The following is a 20,586-nucleotide window of genomic DNA, read 5'->3' as shown; positions in this document are numbered from 1 at the left end:
TATGAACCTGAACAAACTGCCTGCCTGAGGTAGGCAGAATGATGGCTTCCCCAAAGATGTCCATGTCCTAATCCCTGGAACTTGTGAAAATGTTACCTTATATGGTAAGGGGGAATTAGCATTGTGGATGGACTTAAAGTTGTTAATCAACTGACCTTAAGACAGAGAAATTATTCTGAGTTATCTAAAGGGCCCAACGTAATCATGACAGTCCTTAAAAGTGGAAGACGGAGGCAGAAGAGAAAGGCAAAGTGATATGATGTGAGGCTCAACTCACCATTGCTGGCTTTGAGACGGAAGAAGGAGCCAGGAGCTAAGAAAGGCGGGTAGCTGGAAAAGACAAGGAAATAGATTCACCCCAAGAGGAAGAGAGGAAGAGAATGCAGCCCCGCTGACACATTGATTTAACCCAGTGAGACTCCTTTTGGACTTCTAACATGCAGAACGTAAGATAATTAATGTGTTGTTTTAACCCACTAAGTAATTACAGTCAAAATAGAAAACTAATACACTGCCTAAACTCTATAAACCCCAGTTTTCTCATCTATAAGTTGGGGATAGTACAGATGCTCCTAGACTTACAATGGGGTTACATCATAATAAACCCACTGGAAGTCAAAGATGCATTTAATACACCTAACCTACCAAACATCACGGCTTAGCCTGTAAATGTGCTCAGAACCCTTACATTAGCCTACAGTTGGGCAAGATCATCTAACACAAAGTCTATTTTATAGTAAGTGTTGAAGAGCTCATGTAATGTATTGAATGCTGTACTAAAAGTGAAAACCAGAATGGTTGTATGGGTCCTTGAAGTATGCTTTTGGCTGAGGGCATATCACTGTCACACCACCAGAAGTCAGGGACCATCTGTACAGAGTTTGACCCAAAATGTTGGTATTATTATTATTGAGAGATTCAGTACCTTCATCCCTAGACGAGCACACCTAATATAGTTTGGCTCTATGTCCCTACCCAAATTGCATGTTGAAATTCAATCCCCAATGTTGGAAGTGGGGCTTGGCGGGAGCTGATTGGATCATGGGGGCAGTTTCTCATGAATGGTGTAGTACCATCCCCTTGGTACTGTTCTCACAATAGTGAGTGGGTTCTCACAAGATCTGGTTGTTTAAAAGTGTGTGGCGTCTTCCCACTCCCTCTCTTGCTCTTGCTCTGGCCATGTGACTGCTCCCACTTCACCTTTCACCATGTTTGTAAGTTTCCTGAGGCCTCCCCAGAAGCCAAGCAGGTGCCATCATCATGCTTCCTGTACAGCCTGCAGAACTGTGAGCCAATTAAACCTCTGTTCTGTATAAATTACCCAGTCTTAGGTATTTCTTTATAGCAATGCAATAATGAACTAATACACCACCCAACCTCCTTTGGGACAAGCCCTCCTCTGTAGCTCAGGGTGTGTGGGCATCCCTCCTTACCTTTTTTTGAGGATGCCAGATTCTTCTTTCCCTAGAACCATTTGGCCCACCTTCCCTTGCCCTCCAAATTTCTGCTTTTTTTGGCCTCTAATTGTCCAATCTTTGATCCCGAGGTTGTGGGGCAGGTAAGGGCCTCTGGGATACAGGAACTGCAACCCACTTTTCACAAGAAATGTTGCCTTTGCTAAAGACCAGGGTGTACAACTGGTATTAAGCAATGGCCCTATTTCCAGAGTTGGCCTTAGGCAAATAATTATATATATATATATATAAATATATATCCCTTGTGTAAAATTGCTGGGTGTTTGTATTTTCATTCATTCAAAGAACAGTAAGCTTTCTGATGCTGGATTTACAAAGATAAACAAGGGAGGGAAATCTCTGTTTCAATATTTATAAAGAAAGAAAGAGGCCGGGCACAGTGGCTCACACCTGTAATCCTAGCACTTTGTGGATCGCCTGAGGTCAGGAGTTCGAGACCAGTCTGGTCACCATGGTGAAACCCCGTCTCTACTAAAAATACAAAAAAAATTAGCTGAGCATAGTGGCGCGTGCCTGTAGTCCCAGTTACTCGGGAGGCTGAGGCAGGAGAATCACTTGAACCTGGGAGGCAGAGGTTGCAGTGAGCCAAGATCATGCCACTGCACTCCAGCCTGGGTGACAGAGTGAGACTCCATCTAAAAAAAGAGAGAGAGAGAGAGAAAGGAAGAGACCACTAAAAGTAAATTTAATACCAATGTTTATTAGGGCAGAAAAGAAGAGCAAAAAAAATAGATGACAAAACAACTCAGCAACCCCAAGTGGTATGCTTCACTACTCTGAACAAGGATTCCCCAAATTCCTTAGGGCAGGCAGCCTGCCCCAACTCTGGGTCTGGGAGTTCCAGCTCCATCAGCCCCAGGTAAGATTCTAGTTGTTTCCACTCTTGCAAACTGATGGAAAGACCTTTGGCAGGTGTCTATGCTTTAAGCTATTGGTTTCAGTGACTTATGCAGGTTAGTAAAATGAAGCAATATATATATTTGCCATTTCCAAGGCAATCTTTGATATGCCCACAGTTCACAAGGTCTGAAGACATCCATTTCCGCAATTTAAAAACAAATGTAAAAAGCAGCCTTGTCTTGTTTCAACATTATCCAGGTTGTTGTCTATTAAAATGCTTGCTGAAAAAGAACAAGAAAATAACATTAGGATAATGACAATGATTGTGGTGGTGGTGGTGGTGGTGGTGGTGGTGATGATGGTGGTGGCAGTGATGGTGATGATGGTGATCATGCTGGTGGTAATAGTGATGATGGTTATGATGGTGGTGGTAGTGATGATGATGATAGTGGTGGTGGTGGTGATGGTGATGATTATGATGATGGTGGTGGTGATAGTGGTAATGGTAATGATGGGGTTGATGGTGATGATGGTGGCAGTGGTGTCGATGATGGTGGTGGTGGTGATGATGGGGTTGATGGTGATAATGGTGGCGGTGGTGACGATGATGGTGGTGGTGGTGGTGATGATGGTGATGATGGGGGTGATGGTGGTGACGGTGGTGATGGGGGTGATGGTGATGGTGGTGGTGGTGACGGTGATGATGGTGGTGAGAGTGGTGGTGGTGGTCATGGTGGTGGTAATGATGATGGGGACAATGGTGGTGACGGTGGTGGTGATGGTGGTGGTGATGGTGATGATGGTGGTGATGGTGGTGGTGTTGGTGATGGTGATGATCGTGATGGTGGTGATTGTGGTGGTGGTGATGGTGGTGGTGGTGGTGGTGGTGACGGTGATGATGGTGGTGAGAGTGGTGGTGGTGGTCATGATGGTGGTGGTGGTGATGATGGGGATGGTGGTGGTGGTGGTGATGATGGAGACGATAGTGGTGGTGGTGGTCATGGTGTTGGTGATGGTCATGGTGATGATGGTGGTGATGGTGGTGGTGGTGATGGTGATGATGGTGATGGTGGTGATTGTGGTGGTGGTGATGGTGATGATGGTAGTGATGGTGGTGGGGGTGATGGTGATGATGGTGGTGTGATGGTGATGATGATGATGGTGGTGATGGTGGTGGTGGTGATGGTGATGATGGTGGTGATGGTGGTGGTGGTGGTGGTGATGGTGATGATAGTGATGATGATGGTGGTGATGGTGGTAGTGATGGTGGTGGTGGTGATGGTGGTGATGGTGGTGGTGGTGGTGATAATGGTGGTGATGGTGGTGGGGGTGATGGTGATGATGGTGGTGATGGTCATGATGGTGGTGATGGTGGTGGTGGTGGTGTGATGGTGATAGTGATGATGATGGTGGTGGTGGTGGTGGTGATGGTGGTGATGGTGATGGTGACGGTGGTAGTGATGGTGATGATGGTGGAGGTGGTGATTGTGATGATGGTGATAAAGAACAAGAAGGAGGAGGAGGAGAGGGGAAAAGGAGGAGACTAAGGAAGAGGAAGAGTAGACCAAGGAAGAAGAAACACCATCCAGCTGTCATTTTCTGAGCACTTCCTATGTGTGCCAGGGCAACACTAACTATTTTCCAGGCATTGACTTTTTAAATCCTAGAACCATAAGGAAGGAACCATTACTATCCTTACATTACAAATGAGGAAACTATTCAATCAGGCATTTTTTTTCTAAGGTTATTCAGTCAGTGACTGGAGGACTCATTATCTGAAGTCTGTCTGACTCCCAATTCCAAGTTGACACATTTCTCCAGCCACCGCTTCCTTGTATTTACGTAAGTGGGAGCTGCCTGGAGTGAGGCCTCTGCGGAACCCTGTGTTTGCAGGAGCTAGGCACCCAGGCTCACCAGCAGTGCCTGTCCTACCAAGAATCAGAGGCCTCAGTCACCCCTTGGAGGGTACTGCTGTGGGGCTGAACCCAGAAACCTCTCCTTTAACTTCAACTGCACAGCACTAATAAGTGTTTTAATTTTTAGAGTCACTTACTATGCACCAGGCTCCCTAGACATCATTATTACCCCAACTTACAGAGGCAGAAGCAAAGAGTCAGTGAGGTTAGGTGACTTGCCCAAGGGCACAGAGCTGGAAATCAGAAAGTCAAACTCAGCTCTGGCCAGTTCCAGAGCTTAAGCATCCAATTACTCCACAGTTCTGTTTTCTGGAAGAAGCCAAGTGAGGGCTTCCAGTGCTAAAAGACAAAGGCCCTTGGTGCAGGGGAGGCCAGCACCCTGGGATTTGGGAGCCAAGCCCAGGCACACCAGAACCCTCACCTAGAATAGAGCTCCAGCAGCTGGAAGAATTAGAAGAGGGATGTAGCCCACTCCTACCCCTCAAAAGCAGAACTTCTATTCCACTGCCAACAGGTGATCCTCTCACTATCTGTGAAAGCTTCCTCAGAGTGATTCCATGCCCACACACACACAGGACTGTGCAACACGGTCCACATAAAGCATGCAGATTTATGGTGGTCAGAAGCCTAGCATACCAACCACTGCCTAGCATGAGTTAGTAGCTTAATCATGCTCAGTTAGCTCCTCTTTAAAATGGGGTTAAAGTGCATACCCTGCAATGACACCAGGGTGTTAAAAGGATCATATGAGGCAATTTATGTTATATTATAAAGAGTGATTAATAGGAGTGTACCTGTGTCAATTCACAGTAGCACAAAATAAACAACAAAGGTATAAGATTTCTCTCACCACAAAGATAAACTACCTGACTATATCTTGTCCTGCTTGGTCCATAAAACTTACAGAGGAGAAATGAAATTCACTGGGCTTACCCTCTGAAGGAATCTTTCTACCTTATCTAACAGGATTTGGAAAGGGGGGAAGATGATGAGGACAGACAGGGAGAAGCAAACGGCCTCATCCAGGCACAGAGGTACAGAGCTGGGGGCATGCTGGGTGTGGGGGAAAAGCTGGGCAGTCCCCTGCTGGTAGGCTGAAAACAGAAACCCCGGGAAAAGGGAAAGACAGAGGGTGGGCTGGGCAGATTGACAGCCTTGAAGGTTGCAGGAAGGCAGTGGGGAACATGAGCGAGATCTGGGAAAGAAGTTGTTGATCCTGATGACAGTAGCGATGATCGTGGCAGATGTCACAGGTTGACTCCACGAATGCTGAGCCCTCCCGAAGAGACCCGAGTCTCAACAAAATACACTTCTCCAGATTTGGGGTCCAGAGAGAGGTTTTCTGCATGGCAAATAGGGTCACATCCCTCCTCATTTGGGATCACTTTGTGACTCAATAAAAGTTAGGCTCCCCTGTGTGTCCCCCAGCGCTCCTCTCAACCTGGCTCCCCACTATGTCTCCTGCCTCACTCTTGCCACCCCCACTCCAAACCCATAAACTGCTAACCAGCTGGTCCCCCTGAGGCATGGTCCAGAAAATCTCCCAGCCCATGCCATGCTATATCCCCCGCCACTCCCTCAGACAGAGGCCTGGGAGAGAGAAGGAGACGTACCGAGGCTGGTCCTAATCCCCTTACACAGGATGAACCCTGTTCCTGTCACAATGGGGTTTGCAGTGAGGGTTCAGCCAGTGCTCCAGGAACTGCTCCTCGGCGCGATGCTCCAGGGCGAGCAGGTGGTGCATGTGTTCCTGTCAAAACAAACCATACTGAAGAAGGCTTCATCCACAGTGACAGCCGAGGGGTCAGCATGCATGGCGTGGCTCTGGCCCTCTAGACAGGGCAGGATGGGAGGACAGGCAGGAAGGAGAAATCGACAGCCACATCCATGCCTCTCAGTAGGGAAGATCAGTCAGTATGACCCACCCGGTGAGCAAAATAAAGAAGTCTGACAATACTAAGTACTGAGCAGGTGGATCTCCATGAAATCATGGAACAACCACTTCAGAAAACAACTGATTGCCTGTAATCGAGAAATTTCACTCCTACTTCAGTGGACCTCAAACTTTATCAGATACCACAGTCACCCAGAGAGCTTATTACAACAGAGATTGCTGGGCCTATCCTATAGTTTCTGACTCAGTGGGTCTTGGGTGGGACTTGAGAAGTTGCATTTCTAACAAGTTCCTAGCTAATAGTTATATTGCTAGTTGCTCTGAGAACAAGAGAAACTCTTATATCAGGAGAGGTATATAAAAATGTTTATAGCAGCAATAAATTTGTCATAGCAAAACACTGGAAACATGCCAAATAGACTCTTACAGGAGAATGAATCAATAAATTATGGTAGGGTTATGCCATGGAATATTACACAGCAGAGAACATAAATTAATTATACTGTAGCTATATACAACAACATAGGTGGGTCTTAGAAATAGCATATTGAGTGAAAAGTCCAAGTAACTACATTTATAGCATGACACTATTTTTATAAAGTTCAAATATGTATAACTAAATCATGTAATATATTACTTATGGCTATATGCATTTCTGATAAAATCATCTTTTTTAAAAGACAAGGGATAAGCAGAAGAAAGCTAGGGTTGCTATGCTAATATCAAACAAAAAGACTTTAAAGTATAAAAAATGTTACTAGAAATAGAGAAGCATTTTGTAAAAATAGTCTGGCAGCTCCTTACAATATTAAACATAGAGTTACCATTTGTACTCCTGGCTAGCAACTGTACTTGTAGGTATATACCTAAGAGAAACAAAAAATGAATGTCCACACAAAAACTTGTACACAGATGTTCACACCAGCATCATTTGTCACAGCCAAAAACCAGAAGCAACCCAAATGTCCACCAACAAATGAATGGATAAATAAAATGTGCTACTTCCATATAATGGAATATTATTTGGCAATTAAAATGAATGAAGCAGTGATCCCTGCTACAATATGGATGAACCTTGAGAACATTATGCTAAGTGACAGAAGCCAGTCACAAAGGACCACACGGTGTACGATTCCATTCTTATGAAAGGTGGCCAGTCCTACACATTAATCTGTCCACAACTGAAAGCAGCTCTTTGCCCTGACTAGTCCTGCCCCTTACTGTGGCCAGCATCTCCATCTACTCAGGAACCCACTCCAGAACATGAACTGTCATTGCCTCCCTCACCCTCAAACTCAACATAGGACTGAGCATTAGAACGTTGAGGCTATCTCCTGAATAGTTCTCAGATGCCCTCCCTCATCTCTGCCACTTCCCTAGGTCAGGGCTTCACCATTGTCCACCAAGGCTGCCGCAGACTCCTGACCCCTCTGTCTGTCTCACCCATCTGTGTTGCATTCCTCCCACCCCATGCCTCCTCCCTCCTCCATCCCTGCTCCACTCTGACAGAGTGACCCAAAATGGTCAAAGGTGGCCCACCAGGGCCACCTTCCTCCTCAAAGACGTCACCAGTGCTGTCTGCCTGCAAGGAGTCAGCGCCTGCCTCTACCCATGGGTTTTGTCTGTGGCTCTGAATAATGTACTTGCAAGCCAGCAGATGAGTGCAGCTTTGGGTAGGATGCCCCACCTTCCCCCACTCCTCACAACAGCAGGGAGTGATCCTGCCTTCCCATCTTGGTCTACAATTGTCATTGACAGCCTTTGTTAATCTCTATGCTTCTCAAGAACACAATTTCTCCCTGAAAAGGTTGCCTGAAGAGACTTTAATGAAGAGATCATTCACAGCCATGTGAGTAGGGTTAAGGGAACTATCAAAGAATATTCTAGCACCCAGGGACTAGCAATACAGGGAAGCCATGACCATGCCTAAGTTTGCAGGGCCAAGGGTGGAGAACCCTTAGAGGAGCCAATAGGCCTGGGGCCAGGGGGGTGGGGCTGCTGTGGTCTTGGGGGCACAGCACAGCCTTTGCAAGGCAAGGAGGTAACAGGGAACAAACAGCCCATCCTCTCCCTCCTCTTCCCCTCAGTCTCCTGCAGGGCCCAATCAGAAGCCAGCCGGCCAGGGAACCAAGGGATTCAGTCTACAGGGGTCAGTCTCCTTGAGCACATAGTGGGGCACAGCAGGGTGGAGGATGGACTGGGGTCAGGGCAGAGAAAACCCACGTCAATGCTAGGATGATGAGGAGTGGCAGGTGTGCTACCACCAGAGAAGGGAGGAGACAGCACAAATAACAGAGGGCCATGATAGGGCCTCTCTGCAACCTGCAGCTCATCAGTCTCTGAATACACCCATCCTTTGCATGAAATTTTTGTCTTTGCATCTCCTCTCTCTCTCAGTTTGCTCATGCTCTGCCCTTTATCAACAGGAATGTCACTTCCAGCCTTTGGGGCTGGCCTTCTCCTCCCAACGTGCCTTGGTCTTCCCCAAAGCCAGTTCAGGCTGTGAATTTTCTGTATATGGGTTACTCATGGCATTATGTGCTACAAGTGATGCATAAAACAGAAAAATGATAAATCAACAGGACCTCTCTTAAATAAAAGAATAAAATGTGATTCCTCTTATCTTAGTTATAAGGTCTCCTCCTTCCCTCTCCATCTTCTGGTGCAATCTCTGGCCTACAAGAACTGCCTATCATACTGAAGGTGGTTCATCATATCTCTGCTTATGGCAACCACATCGCTAGTTAAGCAAGAAGCTTCAGTGCACTCCTCTTCCTTGCTCTCCCAGCATCCAAGCAGCCTAACTCCTGTGAATGCTCCTGGATCCCTTCTACCCACCCCAACTGCCTCTGCCCAGCTTAGGCCCCAGCCCAGGCCCCAGCCCTGGGGCTAGACCCCTGCCACAACCTCTGCAGGCTCTTACTACCCCTTGTCTTACCTTCTTCCTCTCGTGGAATTTTTTATTGTTTTGTTTTGTTTTCTTAATAGGCTTTATTTTTTAGAGCAGTTTTAGGTTCGCAGCAAAATTGAGCAGAAATATAGTGTTCCCATATATCCCCTGTCTTCACACAGGCACAGCCTCCCCCACTACCAACATCCTCCACCAGCATGGGATATTTGTTACAGTTGATGCACCTGCATTGACACATCACCATCACCAGTCCATAGTTGACATTAGGGCTCACTCTTGGTATTACACAAAAGCATGGCAGTTGGGCACCATAGCTCACGTCTATAATCCCAGCAATTTGGGAGGCCAAGGTGGGCAGATCGCTCGAGCTCTGGAGTTCGAGACAAGCCTGGGCAACAGGGTGAAACCCTGTCTCTACCAAAAATACAAAAAAAAATTAGCCAGGTGTGGTGATGCATGCCTGTAGTCCCAGCTACTCAGGAGGCTGAGGTGGGAGGACCTCTTGAACCCAGGAGGTGGAGGTTGCAGTGAGCTGAGATCGCACCATGGCACTCCAGCCTGGGCGACAGTGCGAGCTTTTGTCTCAAAAATAAATAAATAAATAAAAATAAAAATAAAAGCATGGCACCTACATCTGCTTCTGATAAGGACCTCAGGAAGCTTCCACTCATGGCAGAAGGTGAAGGGGAGCTGATATATGCAGATCACATGGTGAGACAGGAGGCAAGAAAAAGAGGAGGTGCCAGGCTCTTTGCAACAATCTTCTCATGGGAACTAAGAGTGAAAACTCCCTCATTACCACCATTCATGAGGGATCCACCTCCATGACTCAAACACCTCCCACAAGGCCCCACCTCCAACACTGGGGATCAAATTTCAACATGAGACTTGGTGGGGCCAAACAAACCACATACAAACCCTAGCACTACCATTGCAATATCAGCAATATCACACGGAACAGTTTCACTGCCTAAAAATCTGCTTTGCTCTGCCTGTTCATCTGCCCAACCCCTGGCAACCACTGATCTTTATACTGTCTCTATAGTTTTGCCTTTCCCAGAATGTCATGTAGTTAGAATCATAGAACATGTAATCGAATTTTCAGATTGGTTTCTTTTCTTTAGTAATATGCATTGAAGTTTAATTCCATGTCTTTCTATGGCTTGATAGCTCATTTTGTTTTAGGGTTGAATAATATTCCATTATCTGGATGTACCATGGTTCATTTATTCACTCATCAGGACATCTTGGTTGCTTCCAAGTTGGAGTAATTATGAATAAAACTGCTATAAACATGTGAGTGCAGGTTTTGTGTGGATCTAAGTTTTCAGCTCCTTTGGGTAAACACCAGGGAGTGTGATTATTGAATAGTATGTTAAGAGTAGGTCTGGTTTTGTAAGAAACTGTCAAACTGTCTTCCAAAGTAGCTGCATCGCTTTGCATTTCCACCAGCAATGAGTGAGAGTTCTGTTGCTTCACATCCTCACTAGCATTTGGTGTTGTCCGTGTTCCAGATTTTGGCCATTCTAATAGGTGTATAGTGGCATCTCACTGCTGTTTTAAGTTGCATTTCCCTAATGACGTATGATGTTTCACATGCTTACTTGCCATCTGTATATCTTCTTCAGTAGATGTCCATTCAAGTCTTTTGTCAGAATGGGTTTTTAAAATATAAAAAACAAAAATAGCTTTATTGGTTTTTATTTTTATCACAACAGTGATACATATTACTTTCTTAAAGTCACGTAAAAAAAAAAAAGAAAGTTATAAAAAAAAGCTGAAAAATCCCTCTTGATTTTTCCATATCCTGTTGCAAAGTGATTTTTTTTTTCTTTTTTTTTTTAGATGGAGTCTCACCCTGTCACCCAGGCTGGAGTGCAGTGGCACCATCTCGGCTTACTGCAAGCTCCACCTCCTGGGTTCACGCCGTTCTCTTGCCTCAGCTTCCTGAGTAGCTGGGACTACAGGCACCCGCCACCACACCTGGCTAATTTTTTGAATTTTTAGTAGAGATGGGGTTTCACCGTGTTAGCCAGGATGGTCTTGATCTCCTGACCTCGTGATCCACCTGCCTCGGCCTCCCAAAGTGCTGGGACTACAGGCGTGAGCCGCTGCGCCCAGTCACAGGGTGATACATTTTTTTAATTCACCCACATTGCTTCTTCACTTAAAATGCCTGCATGCCTCCCACTGGGCTCAGGAGAAAGTTCTGATTCCTTAATGTGGCTAAGGGCTTTTCATGACCCAGCTATACCCATCTCCTGAGCCTCTTCACTCACCATCAATACACTTGAGCTTTGTTCTCCATATTTCCCTGAACGGGCCATGCTTGCTGTTCTTTCTAAGGCTTCCAAAGCACCTGTTGTTTGCTCTGCCTAGAACACCCCTGTACCTTCTTATTTTCCCATCTCATCCTTACCTGACTTTTCAGACCTCAGCTTAGATGTTACTTCCTCTAGGAAACCTTCTCAGATTCCCCGTGACCCCACTTCTCTGGGTCCCCAAAGCTCCATAGACTTTTCCCAGCGTAGCCCTCCCTGGTCATTCTGTGTGGCAGTGAGCTCTCCCTGAGAGTGGGGACTTTATTGGCCTGCCTCATATTGTTTAGTGGAGGTAGTAGGTGGGTTGGCTCATATATTGGTATCAAAATTTGATGTTCCAGCTGGGTATGGTGGTGCACACCTGTAGTCCTTGCTACTCAGGAGGCTAAGGCGAGAGGATTACTTAAGCCCAGGAGTTTGAGGCTTCAGTGAACTATGATGATGCCACTGCACTCCAGAGCAGGCAACAGAGGAAGACTCAAGCAAAACTCAAAACAAAAACAGAAAACTTGATGTTATTTTTTGTTCCTTCCAAAAGAGAATGGATAGAGAAGGAAATGATTTTTAACTTGGAGTGTGTTTTTGATATTGTCCTGAAGGAAATGTTGGTGCTGTAATTATAGGATGTGAACCATTGCAAAGTATGCATAGAACGGGTCCATACAAACTGCAGAAGAATAATCAGAGAAGTGGCATTTCACCTTAAGAAAGAGTAGACATACTCAGTCGTACTTGTGATGTGATTAAATTGTTTTTGGCATGTATCAATATCATAAAAATTCTAAATCATGGAAACCTTCCTATGGCATTAAGAAGGCTTTAACGAAGGGTCCACTTTAGAACTCTAAGTTTTTAAGTTTTTAGAACACCCTCTAGGAACTCTGCATTCTATATCAAATGTAGTCATTTAAAAAGAAAAAAAAAAAAAAAGATGTGCAAAGGAAGGAATTATGAAGTGTCCAACTTTTCTGATTTTTTTTCTTTCCCCCAGGACCCATGCAGTTTGGATTTGTTTTGGTTATGGCTGTTGTTTTCATTTAACTCATCAAAATACACTCAGTGTTCTGGCAGGGAGTCTCTGGGTCAGCTGGGGTAGAAGGCAGATGGTGAGAGGGCTCCTTGTAGGATCCAACAATGATTCCCTGGCTGCTTTCTGAACATGTTTGCAGATTTTGGGCTGAGCTCCTTCCCTATCCAGGGAGTCTTTGGCCAGAAGAATAGTAATTGGGAGGAACAGGAAGGCCGTGTGCAGTCTTGTAAATAAGGAACAACAAGTTCCCAGCACATAACTTTACTTGTTCAACTATTCTGTGGAAGCAGCACACTGAAGGAACCCCTGCTGCCTGCTTCTTGCTGGCCTGTTGGCCAGACAGGGAGGAATAGAGGCTAACAGTCTCAGTCTCCTTCAAACCTGGACTCTGTCATTATTGCTTTACCTCTCCAGCCTCAATTTGTTCATCTGCAAGACGGGGATTGCACTAGCACTTGCTTCCTTAAGGTAGTTAACTTGCTTCCTTGGGTTAGATATTAAATGAAATGGTGCAAATAAAGTTTTGTGCCAAATAAGTAGCCTGCATTTGTCCCTCTAGGTCCATTCTCTCCCCCTTTTCACCTGGCTGTGGGACCCAGATTAATTGTCGGCATAGACTCCCTTGGCCTGTGGCTTCTGGTTGGGTTTCATCAGTGGGAGGTACCAGAACAGATTAGAGGGTAGGAGGAGGGAGAGGTCAGAGTATTCAATCCCCTAGTTCCTCCCCAAGGAGTCACAGTCACACCAAGCATAAATACAATCACAAAAGAAATCATTTAAGCTTGAATGTCATCTTTTTAAAGAATTTCCACAGTTCACCCCAGCAATTGGCTGCATCCCTCTCCTGAAGGCCACAGCTCCTAGAAGGCTGTCCTCTCCAGCTCCGGGAACCATCTGCCTCCCTTACTCCTTCATGGTCTAGAGACTGTTAACCCTGATCCTTTATCATTTCTTGTTGGTTAACCTTAATCCTGCCCACGCCTTTGTAAAAAGTCTCTTTATTAAACACTCTTCAGGTACCCCATCTCCTGCTGGGACCCCAATACTCCAGGGGCTTGGCACACCATTCCTGGAATGTAGTAGGAACGCATTAAATGCTAGCTGTTAACTTTGGTTACTATTAGATAACAAAGATCTGAGTACACACCAAGGTTGTGAAGGAGAGCATCTTTCCCAGGAACTGGTACACAGGAAACTTTCCGTAAAGGCTTGTTGAAGAAAAGACTACAGCATCATTCTTCAAAGCGTGATCTGTGCTCCCCTCAGGGGCCCGTAAGGCCAAATAATTTTTAGAATAACACTCAGACATTATTTGTCTTCTTGCTGTATTGGCATTTTCACTGATGTGCCAAGGCAGTGGTAGGTAAAATGACTGGCACATTAACAGGAATCCAGGCAGTGGTACCCAATCCTATTAGCAGTCATCGTATCCTTCCCCACCACACACTCACAGTATGAAAATAAAAATAAAACATTCTTAAAATGCCAGTTGCCCTGAAGAATGCCCTGGTGAAACAGTATACAGCAACCCAAATGGGCATATGCAGGCGGTACTTCTGCTGTATGACAAAGTGCAATGATTTTCACAAGGAAAAGCACATGTGCAATTGCTGGTGCTGAACTGGCTATGCATGTTTTATGTGCACATTGGGCAGACATCTTGACAATGAATGAAGTAAGCCTGTCACCTCAAGGAAAACAATTTACAGTATTTATTAAATTGAGCTTCCCAGAGGAAACCGGATTTTTGAAAACTTGCATCTGCTACAGGAGGCTGGCAACTTCCCAATACTTAAAGACATTTATAATGAGATCACTGATGATATTAACGAATGTCACTACTGATACACAGCACCTTTTATAATTATATACTCATTTGCATCTTTACTCATTTAATCTCTGTCCCTCTCAGTCAAATATCCAACCAGTTTTTTTATGGCAGTGACCAAAGTATATCTGGTCTATGACTTAGTGCTTAGCACACAGTAGGACCACAACAAAGCTCACTGGAAAAATGTATAAAGGAGCAAATGAATAAATAAAATAACTGTTCTTTCCCCATAATCTTGCTAAATTCTCCTTGGAAATGTCTTGACATCTGTGTCAATCTGCTCATTATAACAGCCTAGGCCAAATGTACATTAAAAGCATCAAAAAGTAATATATATTTCACACTCCTAAACACCAACTGAAATCATCACTGAAGAAAAACAACCAAAACAGACACACATTGAGAACAAGAAAGAAATCAGCACTGGTTTCCATGACATTTCACAATTTACTTAAAATGTTAGGAAAATGAATATGCCACAAACGCCTAAAAAGCAATCATTAGTCAAATCAAAAGGCAAATTGCAAATCTCCTGAAAACCACAAATTCAACAATTGCACTGGCTGAGTTAGAAATGACCCGACATTAGTGATAATCTCAAATGTTCCTGGAGCAAGGAAGAAGAGGTATATGGAAAATAAGTTTTAATTTCTTCAGATTCCTTTCTCCAAGTGGGGGGGGGTATAAATTAAAGCAAAACAAAACCAATATCTGTGTTCCATGTCACATGCCAACTGTAATGATTTAAATATTTCTCAGTAACTAGAACAGAAATTAAAAGTAGTCCTTTATTATGGCTCTGGACTGGTGTGATAACGAACTTGTCTTCTTGCTGTATTGGCATTTTCACTGATGTGCCAAGGCAGTGGTAGGTAAAATGACTGGCGCCTTAGCAGGAATCCAGGCAGTGGTACCCAATTCTATTAGCAGTCATTGTATCCTTCCCCACCACACACTCACAGTATGAAAATAAAAATAAAACATTCTTTTATACGTTTGTAAATAAAACATTCTTTAATACTCACCAGAACTTGACCTATGCTGAGAATCATAAAGTGGACAGTTATTCTATCGAGGCAGGGCCTTTTTCCAAGAAGGCAAAATCCTTCCCGTGACATTTTTGCAGAATTAAAGATCCATCAGCATTTGGAAAAATTATTTTGCTCATTAGTACAAGCAAGGTAATCCCATAGATAGAATGGTGGCTCAGAACTTAACTGCACTGGAACACTGAAGGCTCAGCCCTGAAGGAAGGCAGAACAGTGCTGTGGGCAATTTACACCTCAGTCACTCCAAACTGGCCTTTGAGGTAATGGGGAACAAAAGGGTAATGGAGTTACTACACACATTTGTCAAAGAGCTAAACATGAAAGTATATTTTACAAAGTCTACTTATAATAAAGCTAATATGATTTATGCTTGCCAAACAAGAACATTCCTTAAAGGATCACAGGCCAAAATGGAATACTTCCTAGGAAAGTGTATTCCCAGGTTTCACAAGCACTTACAAATATAATCACAAAAGAAATAATTTAAGCTTGAATGTCATCTTTTTAAAGAATTTCCACAGGTCAATCGAGCAATTGGCAAACAACCTCTTCCCTAAAATTTGAGTAGATTAAGAGAAATTTAATGAGTCTAAGTGAGGCAATAGAAAATTTTTTTTGGAATAACCTTTGGGTTTTACAGCAGAGCTATATCCCACAAAATTTCTACCCTGGAGAGAAGCAAAGAAGGGAATGGAAAGAAGTAACAATCATTTAGTAAATGCCAATACTGTACTGTGCTTGGTGGTGGGGACCCAGAAGTGAAACAACTAGTCCATCTCCTCAAGTAATTTAGAACAGTCTAGTAGAGAGACACTAAAGAGTCAAAAATAGCAACCTTGTGCTGCAAGTGCTATGCTAGTGGGATGTTCTGATTGACTAGGGGGAGGCACCAAGAAGGCTCTCAAAAACGACATCATTTAAGGTGAGTTTCTGGGGATGAATAAGAGTTAACCAGGTAAACAAGAGCAGAAGATACAACTACAAAAGCAGATGCCATGGGAGGAGAACTTGCAACACACCATCATCCCACATACATTGTTTCTAGTCATGGATTTCCAATGCCAATGAATGGCACTAAGTTGCCTATACAAAACCCTACAGGTTATTTTTTATCCCTACTCCTCCCTGCCTGCACCCACTCCTCCTGCCCCAGCAACAGCCCACTGGTCTCCAATTCAAGATACAATAATCATGTTCCCATCATATCTTTACCTTAAAACCTCTACTAGAATACTGTCTCAGAAGACAGTTACATTGAATACTAAACATAACATGAATTGTTTAAAGTCTTTTGGAAAATAATTCAGTAATATATACTAAAAGTTTTTTAAATACTCTGATTCTTGGACCTAGTAATTCATTTTCTGGGAATATACCCATAGAAAATACTTTAAAATATTAAAAGTACTTTATGCACAAAAACGTCCTGAGTGTTGTTTATAACAGAAAAATATTGGAAATGATCCAACTATCTAACAAAAGAGGATAATTCAGTAACATTATGGTTACAAATAGCTTGTAATAGTACGAGGACATGTGTATGTTAATATTAAGGGAAAAAACAGGACAGAAAATTGTAGATACCTTTTAAAAAATATATACGAAGACTAAGAAGAAACACTGTTTTTACATGCCTGTCTTTGGGGAGAAGGGGCAGGACTACAGTTGATTTTCCTTTTTTTTTTTTTTTTTTTTTTTTTTTTTTTTTTTTTGAGGGAGTCTTGCTCTGTCGCCCAGGCTGGAGTGCAGTGGCGCAATCTCGGTTCACTGCAAGCTCCACCTCCCGGGTTCACGCCATTCTCCTGCCTCAGCCTCCCAAGTAGCTGGGACTACAGGTACCCACCACCACGCCCAGCTAGTTTTTTGTATTTTTAGTAGAGACGGGGTTTCACTGTGTTAGCTGGGATGGTCTCAATCTCCTGACCTCGTGATCTGGCTGCCTCGGCCTCCCAAAGTGCTAGGTTTACAGGCGTGAGCCACCACACCCGGCCTACAATTGATTTTCTTTCATTCTTTTGACTCTTTCTTGGCTTCCAATTTTTCAATAGTATATGTGAAAGTTTTAAATATTTTTAATTATACAAGTAATTACTCTAGTATACAATTCAAACATCAAATCACTACCTTTAATCCTAGTCTCCTAAATGAGATGATACAGTTAAAAGTCAACTGATTACCTCTCTAGAACTTCTTTTAGAAATTTACATGCATATCGATGTACCTATATAAATATTGCATCATATAGTATTGTTTTGGGTGTGAGTCCCAGGAAGGCAGAATTTTACTCTGTTACCCAGGTTGGAGTGCAGCAATCATAGCTCACTTCAGCCTTGAACTCCTGGGCTCAATTGATCTCCCACCTCAGCCTCTCCTGAGTAGCTGGAACTACAGGTGCATGCCACCCCACCTGACCAGGACTGTGAATTTTATTCAGAGTAAGACAGGAAGTCATTGGCAGGTTTTGTGCAGGAGAGGGTCATGATCTTGTTTACACTTTAAGAAATAACTCTGACTGCTCCATTGAGAGCAAGACAGGAAGTAGGGAGACCATGACAAGATTATTGCTTAGTCCACTCTACAAATAATTGTGGTGGAGGTGGCGGTGGAGGGTGAGAAGTAGTCAGGTTCTGGATTTGGAGGTGGTCCCATTAGCCCAATGTGGAACGCTAAGGCAGCAGTCATTATGAGGGTAAAACAGGGAATTTTGTTTGGGGCTGTTAGATCTGAAATGCTTGTTAAATATTCCAGTACAAACAGTGGTATGGAGTGGACAGTCATGTAAATGACCGGGAAGAAGTCAGGCTAGAGATAGAAGTGTGCACCATCAGCAGGGAGGTGAGCTTTAAAGCCACATGGAGGGCAGAGCCCTGGGACCCCCTGACATTTAAACAACTGTCAGAGGCCAAGAATCCAGTAAAGGAAACCTAGCAGCAGGAGCCACCAAGTGGAATGAGAAGCTTGGGCGAGGCATGCTGGGAAAGTGGAAACCAAGTGAGCAGAGTGCCCAAAAGGAAGAAAGAGAGATCAATTGTGTCAAAAACTAACATGCACTTGTTCCCAGTCCCAGGATGCCAGGAGCAGAGATGGACCACCTTTGCAGTTCTCCAGGGTGAACAGGGATCACCTGGGGGTTAGCAAGGCACAGATTTGCCTTCAGGAAGTGTGGAGAGGAGCCTGGGTCTGCATGTCTGACGGGATCCCAGATAAGGCCCGTGCAGCCCAGCTGGGGATCATATTTTGAACAGCAAGAGTTTAGACTACAATCCTGAAAATCAACATAAGCACATTCATCACTAAGGAAACCTTCAAGGAAAGCTCAGAATATTTTTCCACCTTCTTCCCTCTAAACCCAAACCTAGCCCTTCTTTTCGCACAGCCTGATCTTCATTAATTTCTCCCCAAGCAGATGTTTTTTCTCTGTCAGGATCTTGAGCCTTCATTATACCATGAGCTCTCTAACATGATGGGGCCACTTTGTCTAAAGTAGAAAGTCAAGAGAATCGCTTGAGCCCAGGAGGCCGAGACTGCAGTGAGCCATGATTGCACCACTGCACTCCAGCCTGGGGAACACAGTGAGATCCTGTCTCAAAAATAAATAAATAAATAAATAGTAGCAAGTCAATTCAGCTGAAACCTACGTGCCTCCAAAAGCGATGTCCCCAAGCAAATTAGTTCCAGCCTTCGGAGAGTGTTCATCCCATTCCTGTGAAGTCTAGAACCCTACTCTCCAAAATCTCCGAAAATGTGGGGTCAAGTTTATTCTGAATTATTCTCCTAACCAATTTCTCTACCCCTGCAACTTCCACATTCTAGGCAGTCCCTTGCTCTCGTCAGCCCCCACCATCCATACAATAACCCCCTGCCATCCACCATTCCCTCAAGGAACTACTAACACAAAGTTTCTGTATGTAGCGGACTTGTCCTAAGGTTTGGGGGTAGCAGTGGGTAATAACATCACAGAGCAGAAATCAACTTTAAACTCAGTGTTGAGAGTTACCATAAAATAAATGTATCAGTTATTCCTGCTGCTGGGAATTTCAGTGGTTTGTCCTCCTTGGGTTCTACCTTCCCACCTTCTACTTCATATGCTACCTCTATTCGCTGCCTCCATACACTCAAAATCCCTCCTTCTCTCTTACCCAGAGCCATCTGTCTCCCTCTGATCTCCCTCTCCATCCCCTCTGGGCCTTGTCTTCATCCATCTAGGGTTCCCACAAGGTGTCCGTGCTCCTCTGAATTGAATACTGGCCCTCCCTACAGTACAGGGTTACCCAGCAATCTTCTCAAAAGCACTTTGTCCTTCCCACCACCAAGTCGGAAAAGAACAGCTTGTTGCAGTGAATCAGCAGGATCTATGTCAAACAGTCTAGCCCTTTGTGTGCACGGGCACAGCTTGTCTCAACCTGTTTCCAAAATGCCTATAAATCCACAGAAGCCAACCTCTGCCAATATTTAAGCCAAGTGTTAAGTTTATAAACATGGCTCAGTAGATCTTCATGGGGAGAGACTTCTGCAAATCTTCATACTTGTTTTCATTTTGAATTCTTAACACCTCCCCTAAAGCACCATTTGTTTACCCTCATCAGTGGCCTCTTCCCTCTCTGAAAGTGTTTTCTTTTGCACAGTCCCTTAACATGGAGAAGCAAAATAAAATAACCTGACCAGTCATCTCCTGGTAATTTAGAGTGTGGAGGGTTGTGTGTGAGGGTGTGTGGGTCTGTTCTCAAGGGCACATGCATTCTCCAATGATCACTAACTCTACTCATTTGCCCAAGTCCACTTGTTTGTCTGCTGGGTACCATGGCAAGAAGGTGCAATAGTGCATCCAAAACGTCACTTCCTATTTCCCAGGTATGACAGCATCTAAAGGCAAGCATTTAAGAGGCTGCATCCTGAACTTCTAAAGGGCCCCTGGAAACAAGATCTAATCACATCATTCCCCTGCTTGAAATCCCTGCACAGTTCCCCCACCGTGTACAGAAACCCAACTCTGCTGTGGCATCCAAGGACCTTCCAACCCAGCCTCACAACAACACCTGGTGATGCCATCTGCCATCACTCCACACAACCGAGGTCCTCAAGTCAAGGTGAGAGTAGAAGAGGGGGCTGGAACTCAGACCTTCTGAAAAAATACTCAGCAAGGCCTTTTCAAAATACACAAACACAAACCCTCACACACGCCTCACACATACACCCTCACACACACCCCTCACACACACCCTCACACATACACAGCCTCACACACACCCCTCACACACAATCTCACACACACTCCTCATACACACCCTCATCCACAGATCCCTCACACACACTCCTCAC

General features: G+C 44.4%; 1 protein-coding gene across 1 annotated transcript in view; it reads right to left on the bottom strand.

Annotated features, from left to right (window-relative positions):
* Window positions 1–2,155: 2,155 nt before the first annotated feature.
* Window positions 2,156–20,586, bottom strand: part of C16H17orf67 (chromosome 16 C17orf67 homolog) — a 42,970-nt gene continuing 24,539 nt past the window's right edge. The window contains exons 8-9 of the mRNA XM_050764811.1: window positions 5,845–5,981; window positions 2,156–2,596 (exon numbers count right to left, since the gene is read on the bottom strand). Of these exons, the coding sequence (XP_050620768.1) occupies window positions 5,865–5,981 (117 nt within the window). The 3' untranslated portion in view covers window positions 2,156–2,596; window positions 5,845–5,864. The remainder of the gene's footprint in view (window positions 2,597–5,844; window positions 5,982–20,586) is intronic.

Source organism: Macaca thibetana, chromosome 16 (assembly GCF_024542745.1).
Source record: "Macaca thibetana thibetana isolate TM-01 chromosome 16, ASM2454274v1, whole genome shotgun sequence".
NCBI classification, from domain to species: domain Eukaryota; kingdom Metazoa; phylum Chordata; class Mammalia; order Primates; family Cercopithecidae; genus Macaca; species Macaca thibetana.
Note: the sequence above shows the minus strand (reverse complement) of the source record. Positions and strands in the feature narration are given on the sequence as shown.